The sequence below is a fragment of the Engraulis encrasicolus genome, chromosome 19 (assembly GCF_034702125.1).
Source record: "Engraulis encrasicolus isolate BLACKSEA-1 chromosome 19, IST_EnEncr_1.0, whole genome shotgun sequence".
NCBI classification, from domain to species: Eukaryota; Metazoa; Chordata; class Actinopteri; order Clupeiformes; family Engraulidae; genus Engraulis; species Engraulis encrasicolus.
In genome coordinates, this window is record NC_085875.1 from 14272590 (window position 1) to 14281615 (window position 9026).

Genomic DNA, 9026 nt, shown 5'->3' on the forward strand with positions numbered 1-9026 from the left:
AACTGTTTCCAGCCATGTTCATGTGCCCCATATATTCAAATCGCCAACAATGACTCTTAGCCTCTCCGAGCCTCTTCCAGCAGCTAAGCTATGCATTGCAGATATCCAACCATAATGCTGTACGAACGGCAAAATACACGAATGAATGAATGAATGAATGAATGAATGAATGAATGAATGAATGAATGAATGAATGAATGAAAGAATGAAAAAGAAGTTTTCAGCAAGTGTGATCGATATCGTAACTGTAGCATTGGGTATACTGTATGAAAGAATGAATTAATTAATTAATGAAAAAGAAGTTTTCAGCAAGTGTGATCGATATAGTAAATGTAGCATTGGACATAATGAATGAATGAATGTACGATTGAAAGGACGAATGAATATACTGTAGTAACTGTAGTATTGGATATAGTGTTGAGTTGAGTATAGAGTTGTACGTACGGTAGGCCTGCTGTATGACTATGGCCCTTTAGGCTCGATGCTTCATGTGGATTATAGAAGGCATGTGCTGACACGAACACTGGAGCAAGAGCAAGCTGGGGACATTCATGTCAGTACATCTGAACACAAAAAAATAATAATATATAAGTAACAGATTGTCACCTCCACAAAAAAATCTTTGCAAGTGCATACAAATAGAAATTAGGCATATGTTACGATGGAGTAAAAACAAATAAACATTACAACTCAATAAAATAAATTAATTTCTTGTTTCTTTCTCTTTTTTTTGTATAAAAGTTGGGTGCTTGTGCTTCATCTCTATTCTGCAATTTGGTTTTCTTTTTTTTGAAAAGGGTCGTTTGCGTCATGCTGTAAAGTTGACATATTGGACTGATATCTCTTTTTTTTGCTCTTGAGGAGACAGACGTCATTGCTAGTGAATGTTACATTGAAGAGTTACATAGTGCATTAGCGGTACATGTCGAGTTTGCTAAGTCCACGTGGACTTCGTCCACTGACCACACAATCCACATTGCCATTGGATGGTTGTGGAGAGTGTTTGTGTGTTCTTTTTTTTTCCTCTGTCGAGGGTTGCAGAGAGTCTGTCTTTCTGTGTTGTTTCCTCTGTCGAACTGTCTGTTGTTGAAGGTTGTGGTGGTAAACTTAAAACAGTTCTGAACGTTACACCTTCCTTTCTTTTTCACGGTATAAAAATAAATTACTCTCTCTCTTTAAGGAAGATGCCACTTTATCTCTCTATCTAACACTCTCTTTCACTCTCTATCTCTCACACGCTACCTTTCTCACTCTATTTCTCTATCTCCCAATCACTCTTTTCTGCTTCATTCTCTCTCTCAATCTCTCTGTCACACACGCATTGTCTCACTCACTTACACTCTCACTCTTGCCTCTCACACTCACACACACACACACACACTTTATGTCTGTGGCTCACTCTCTCTGTGTGAAATGGACACTACCGCTGGCCATAGCTCTCCTCCAGCCACTGGCCCACCTCCTTCAGGTTGTAGAAGAAGGGCCCCTTGCCGCCCAGGTAGGCGATCTTCCTCTTCTGCACGATGCAGACGCGCTCGTACGACACGCCGTAGGCCACGTTGGCGTTGTTGTCCATGCAGTCGGCCACCAGGTGGCACTGCGGCGGCAGGGAGAAGCTGGCCAGCAGGCGCCGGGCAGCCAGCACCCGCTCCTCTAGGCTGCGGTGCTTGCGCACGCGGAAGGAGCACGGGGCCATGGGCGGCGCCGCCCAGCCGTCCGAGGGGTGCGCCTCGTCGATGTAGACCAGCAGGAAGTCCGCCACGTCTGAGTACTCCTCCACCAGCCGCCGGAACAAGGGCAGTTGGCTGATGAAGGGAGGTCAGGTGGCCGAGCCGAAGTTCACCACCAGCGGCCGGTCTGACGACTCGAAGTCCAGCAGGTGGCACTCGGGCCCTCCGCCGCCACCACCGCCAACGCCAACGCCAGAGGTCGTGGTGGTGGTGGCGGTCGCCATGGCAGCGGTTGGCATGGCGAGGTTGGGGGTCATGGGCGGGAAGCGGCGACTGGTGGCAGTAGTGGTGGCGGCGGCGGCGTTGGCCACCATGCCGTTGACCTTTACGACCTTGGAGTTGGGCGCTTCACTGCCAAGCTTGACCTGTGTTTGGAGAGAGAGGGTGTACAGAGAGAGAGAGTGGAGAGAGAGAGAAAGAAAGAAAGAAAGAAAGAAAGAAAGAAAGAAAGAAAGAAAGAAAGAAAGAAAGAAAGAAAGAAAGAAAGAAAGAAAGAAAGAAAGAAGGCAGAAGCGGAGTGGAGAGAGAGAGAGAGAGAGAGAGAGAGAGAGAGAGAGAGAGAGAGAGAGAGAGAGAGAGAGAGAGAGAGAGGAGAAGGTGGTGGAAAATATAGTCAAAGCTTTCATTAAATGAAAAGTAATGAGGAACAGCTAAGATTTAATCCAAATCAGGTTTAAATGGCCAGTGACATAATCACTTGGCAGAGCAAGGATGGACCCTGAACAATACACATGCCCCACATGTGCTCAGCCACTTACACATACATACTTACACATACGTACATGTACACACCTAGAGACACAGACAGACAGACAGACAGACAGACAGACAGACAGACAGACAGACACACAGACACACACACACACACACAAACACACCCTTCACGATTTATAGTCTCCACAGATAGACAAACAGTCTGACAGACAAAGACACAGACATACACACACTCACACACACAGAGACACACAATCCTGGTGGAGCCTGCCATCTCATGCGAGAGGGAGTTTACTCTAAATCATCTGAGGCGCTGCTTGGTGCTCTGCTTCTATGGTTACCAGTATTTTGTGTATTGAGTGTATTTGTTTTGAGAATAATTGACGCCCACCAGACGCACAGAGTCTGTGTGTGAGTGAGGGTGTGTGTGTGTGTGTGTTTGAGTCCGTTTCTGTGGTGTCCAAGTCCAGCAGGTTCTCCAAAATAATACATTCGCTAGGAAGTGGGGACAGCATCTATTCTTCAGAATACAGAATATAGGCCTTGCAATCGCAACAGTTTACCAATTAGATTTATATCATTTATTGCATAACAGTATCTGACAGTGTTCTAAATCCTACATCTTGAGCAATTTAAGAGAAAAAGGGTAGAAAAACACCAACCCAAAAAGTGCATCTCATTCTGCTTCCATTTACATGACAGGCAAGCGTGGAAAGAATGTTAGTTAATGGTTTGCATAAACCATTTCCAGTTATGCAACATAATAGGCTACTTATTGTTGTTGAAAAACATTTTAAAAGTTAAGGGGAGGTTGGTGAGCATTGAAATGAAGCAGAAAAACGGGGCAATACAGCTGGGGCAACTTGCCACAGAAGGGCAGGCGAGAGATGAGTTGGAAAAATATGAATCTAGAGGGGGTTAACTATATGAGGGACGAGTGTTCAGTGTTGTAATCCTTTGTCGCTATGAGTCTGCTGGGTTTTGGCTCAGTGCGACGGTAACGCCGCTCATGATTGGTAGATGTAACTCAAACGAGCAGGTGAACTTTTGATGACTTTCCAAACTTCACGCACTGAACCTGACGCATCATGACAACTGTCTCAGTGAAGTTTGCAGCGTGGCAACCGTAGCCTATGTTTAATCTTTAGGTTAAACAGTAACATTAAAAGGACCTTTGATATCAAGAGGAACTTTGACATTTGGCATGATGTCCAGCATTTAAAGCAAATTATTATATGGGCTGGACTGGAGTTTCCAGAACAAAGTGCAGAATGGTAATTCAGCCTCTTGACCTTCCTCGTGTAGATCGCTCCAGTATACACTTTAGGTCCAGTTTATCCATAAGAACCATACCGACAGAATGAATTAACTTTCTAACTTTGTTTCACCTCCTCCTCCCCAAAGGACAGTGCACGGTTAGCCTGCAGCTGCGTCAAAGGGTTTTGTGTGCATGTGTGTGTCTCTGTGTTTGTGCAAGCGTCACACTGACTTGACTGCGTGGCTGTAGGCTACAGTAGTGCCGCTCGAAGTACCTGCTTGTAGGCATCCAGTAGAAAGCTGTTCCAGATGGAGCGTACGCCGGCTGAGGTTAGCATGCGCTGCCACTCGCCGCCTGCTGAAGACCCGGAGCAGCTCAGAAGTGACACCACCCGTTTCACCAGCACCACCGAGTCGTACAGCACGCAGAACAGGCAGTTTGAAAAGAAGCCCGGCAGTATCTGCAAAGTCACCAACAAGTCCACGCTAAGCATGCCCATTTTCCGATTTTTCCGTGTTGGTAGCGCGCCGTCCACTCTCACGTCTTGTAAATTCACATTGTCCCGCGCATGTCGGACGTGGCTCTTCCTCTCCCCCAACCGTTTCTTCTCACCGACTGTCATTAATGAGTGGAAAAATAAATTCGACTGGATGCGCACTTGAGCCGCGGTCGAACTTTGGGTGCATTCAGATGTCATCTGCTGAGACTTGCAGCCGAGGCGCAGAGTTGGGTCCCGGTCCAGCGTAGAGTGGAGCTTGTCAAACTTTCCCCCTGCCCCTCGTAATTACAGCGGCTCGCCGGTGAGAAATCCTCTCCGTCCCAGTGTCTTTTTATACCGTAAATCATTGCTGCGCGGAAATAAAGCTCGGGCTTATCTTGTGGGGAGATCGTGACGTCACATGAGAGCTTTCTCCCCTGTATACTAGGAAATGGGATTGATGGAAAGGTACAAGGGGGAGTCCGATATCACCCAAGATCAAATACACTACGCGCGCCAATTATGACTCTCTTAGGGCTAATTCATTGTTTCAAAACGAGCATGAGGGAGATGAGGATGATTGCGCTGCTCGCTGACGATATGGTTATATGCAAATATTTTGGATGGCTTTCAACAACTTGAGCAGAAACACACGGGTGACGTCAGAGGAATTATCCTCACCTCTGCTGTTTATTGCCCCGTTAGCTGTGATGCTGGAAAGTGGAATACACTCCCAGAGTTTTTGGGAACGGTGGGGGCCCGCGCTTCTCCATGCTTTTGGAACTCGCAGCGCATTTAAGTAAGGGTTAACGTTCGGCGAGAAGGTCGCTACCGTGGAATAGCAGCACGACAGAGAGAATCTTTAGACCCCGACGCGGAGCGGAGGGGTCTTGTTCTCTCTGAAGTGCTGCTATTCCACAAAGCGACCGACTCGCCGAAAGTTAACCCGCTTATTATATGGATATACTTAAATGATTCACACATGCGGGGACATTTCTTTAGACATATTTAATGTTAAGATTGTTGCTGCGCAAAACAAAACATTGCCGTTGTGGAACACCGCTAGGCAACAGCTAGGTAGGCTAGCCAGGACAACAGGTGTTGTCTATCACAGCAGCTGATTAGAGTGACAAAAGACCGGACCCCCTGCGGAGTGATATGAAACATTCGCTTTAGCCACTGACTTGTATACAAGCCAGTGGCTTTAGCAGTGAACGTCTTGTTGCCATTGACAGCGGTAGCCAGGACAACGGGTGCTGTCTATCACAGCAGCTGATTAGAGTCTTGTTGAAAAGTCGCTTTAGCAGTGAAAAGTCTTGTTGCCATTGACAGCGGTCTGTTATAGACCAACCCGTCCGTTATCGAAAAATAACAGACGTCCGAACGTTGGGGAGCCCCGTTGAAATGAATGGAGCATTCGACAGATGACGTCACAACCATATAATAACGGGGAGGAAATAGCGGTTAGGCGTTACGAGGCTGCTGCCTGAGACGGAGCCCAGAAAGTTGAGCTCACGCCAAAAGCGTGCGAGTGTGTTCTTCCGACGCCCTCTCTCTCGCTTTTCTGCCTGATGCGTTGAAACAAGTCCGGCTTTTCCCTCTTTGGAGCCTAGGGAGGAAGACCCGTAATTGACCCCTTGGTCAAAACAGCAACAAAGCCTTGTTGTAAACGAGTCAAGTGCGCACCCCTGTATTCCTACCCCGTGCTAAGGGAATGGAAAACTTGGAAGGGAGGGTGGACATTAATTGGACAAATGTTGCTTTTATTAACTTCTAAACACTGAGCACAGATGGGTTTTACTCAGCAGTTATTCAAATGCAGAAATGATTACTGGAATGCAGATGTGGAAAGGAAAGTGTTGGGTGTGCGCAGCCACAACCCAAGACGAAAAAAATGAAGAAATAAATAAAGAATGAATAAAAGAAAGAAAGAAAGACAGAAAGGAAGAAAGGGAGAGGAAGAATGTAGAGGACTGATGAAGAGGCATGAGATAGGTAGCCCACTGCTACTTCTCCTATCAAACTGTGGCACACCTACACACTGACAGGAAAATAACACCTGTCTTCAAAATAGGCACATGTGTTAAAAAAAAAAAAAAAAAAGATGGACACTCAGTGCAATTATTGATTTTGGTGGTGAGCAATTTACTGTCATGTAAGGTTTAAAGTCTGTAAACCTTGCATTACATATTTGGGCTGGATGTATTTTACTGTTGTGCAATCTGTTTTATGGGTGGTTTGAGAAAGAGAGAGAGAGAGAGAGAGAGAGAGAGAGAGAGAGAGAGAGAGAGAGAGAGAGAGAGAGAGAGTGTGTGTGTGTGTGTGTGTGTGTGTGTGTGTATGTGTGTGTGTGTGTGTGTGTGTGTGTGTGTGTGTGTGTGTGTGTGTGTGTGTGTGTGTGTGTGTGTGTGTGTGTGTGTGTGTTTCTGAGATTAATTGTGCTATGTAATTATGTTATTAAGGGTTTATTCCTTTGTGGTGTGCAGTCACAGCCTACACCACGCCTATAATATGCCCTTAAGTTACACATGGGTGCATGCGCACACACACACACACACACACACACACACACACACACACACACACACACACACACACACACACACACACACACACGCACGCACACACACACACTTTGTGAATGGTATGCTTGCTTATTCACATGATCTATATTCGATATTACAGTAGCCTATATATATATATATATAGCAGTATAGGTCTACTCTATATTTGCCTGTCTGCTGATTTTATATATCATATTATACCGTGACTGCCACTTTAGGAATAGCATACCTACTCATTCAGAGTGTATACAATATATCAGTTTTATGAATGACTTATCTGCTCCTTCACATAATGATATTCATCAGCAAGTCAGACATACAGGGACTTTCACGTGAATGTCAACATTCCTCCAAATTGACATGGGGGGAAATTCGGAGGAGATGTCGTTGAAGAGATTGGATACCTGTAACATTTAACTTGTCTCTTGCTGTAGAACGTGGTACCGTCGTAGTAGGCCTACCTCTTGTAGCAGTATTATATACGTACCTGTTGCTTTATGTATGGTACTGCTGCCCAGTCTTATGCAATATATCTGCTGTTTTACGCATAGTAAAAATGCAGTGTGAATTCAACACTTAGGGACTACTCTGGGACCAAATGCACTCTATAAGATGTTAACCCTCCTGTTATCCTCATATTTTGGGCAGTCATGGCTGAGCGGATAGGGCGTCAGACTTGCATCCCAGAGGCTGCCAGGTCGACTCCCGACCCGTCAGGTTGGTAGGGGGAGTAATCAACCAGTGCTCTCCCCCATCCTCCTCCATGACTGAGGTACCCTGAGCATGGTACCGTCCCACCGCACTGCTCCCCATGGGGCGCCACTGAGGGCTGCCCCCTTGCAAGGGTGAGGCATAAATGCAATTTCGTTGTGTGCAGTGTTCACTTGTGTGCTGTGGAGTGCTGTGTCACAATGACAATGGGAGTTGGAGTTTCCCAATGGGCTTTCTTTCACTTTTCATATTTAGGTTACATCCGTGATCCTTGGGGTCATTTTGACCCCATCCACTTAAATGTCTACAAAATCAGTAGAAGCAAAAACTTTTACACCTGTTAATGCCTCAGATATGTACTGTTGCTCTGTTGGGGACATAAAAAGCCCTTTAGATAAGTCCTAGCACCCCCACACACAGCCCACACACCAAAAAAACCTAATCCATGACTAGGCGAAAATGTGCAACAACTTCCCAAAAGTTGCCTTGAATGAGTTTTTGCCCTAAATAAAGCAAAATGTTCTGTTCTAAATAACTTATGTTCATGTATTTTACATTATATAGACAGATTGGAACATGTATTAGCAATATATGGATGTTCCATTTATGTTTAATACACTTGAAATAATTTGGGGTCAAATTGACCCCAAGGAACACAGATGTAACCAAAACATGTACAGCACTTAGGGAAAACCTTTTTGTGGAAATTTGACTTTTTTCACATTGACCCCAGGAAAAGTCATCAAAGATGAAGCAAAATAATTATGTACTTCATGTATTTTTCAGATGTTAAACATTGAATGGGGTCAAATAGATCCCAAGGATAACAGGAGGGTTAAATTCACTACGTTTTGAAGTAACGCTGTATATACTGTATATAGGCCTATATATTTTTTTCTTCTGTGTAGCTGTCCATTCTTATGCTACTGTCCAAACCTACACTTCTGAGGGAACTACTTTGAGCTGTTTTCCCAATCCCTTTATCCTCACCCTTGTCGCTTGTCTTGTGACCCCGACTTCCTTTGTTCCGGGATCAGCTCAATGTCAGGGCTCCCTCCACTGGGAGGGAGTGTACGGTATGTCTGTGCGTTAATGAATGAAAGGCTATTTCTCAATGGCCAGTATTCTAGCTTTGCTAGGACGTGAAACGCCCAGTGATTGGATACTCTTTGGTGAACTCCGCGGAATATCCAATCACGAGGCGTTTCACGTCCTAGGAAGGCTAGGACACTTGACATCGAGAAGTAGCCTATGTGTGTGCATTAACACAGATAAAGGAAATTAATTTGATGCTACACCCAGTCAGATATGTGATAGCCTATATAGCATCCCATTTTCGTAATATACACCTGTTGTTTTCTCAATAGTGTAGCTGCTGAATCTCCTAAGCTGCTTCTGAGGGAAGTGTCCTTGTCTGAACCCGCCGTCACTTCTGTTTTCTTCGCAGACACGGCAGTGTCATGTCACCCTCAACTGCTCTCATTTCATCCGGGAAGCTCCCACTGGCGGATTGAGGTGCGCCATTGGTTGAAGCCATCACACCCACATACCGTACACACACATACACATAC

The 9026-nt window shown here is 45.4% G+C and overlaps 1 protein-coding gene across 1 annotated transcript in view; it reads right to left on the bottom strand.

Annotated features, from left to right (window-relative positions):
• Window positions 1-4665, bottom strand: part of dio2 (iodothyronine deiodinase 2) — a 5624-nt gene extending 959 nt beyond the window's left edge. Inside the window, exons 1-2 of the mRNA XM_063183681.1 lie at window positions 3977-4665; window positions 1-2095 (exon numbers count right to left, since the gene is read on the bottom strand). The exon at window positions 1-2095 is cut by the window's left edge and continues 959 nt beyond it. Of these exons, the coding sequence (XP_063039751.1) occupies window positions 1421-2095; window positions 3977-4399 (1098 nt within the window). The 5' untranslated portion in view covers window positions 4400-4665 and the 3' untranslated portion in view covers window positions 1-1420. The remainder of the gene's footprint in view (window positions 2096-3976) is intronic.
• Window positions 4666-9026: the final 4361 nt, after the last annotated feature.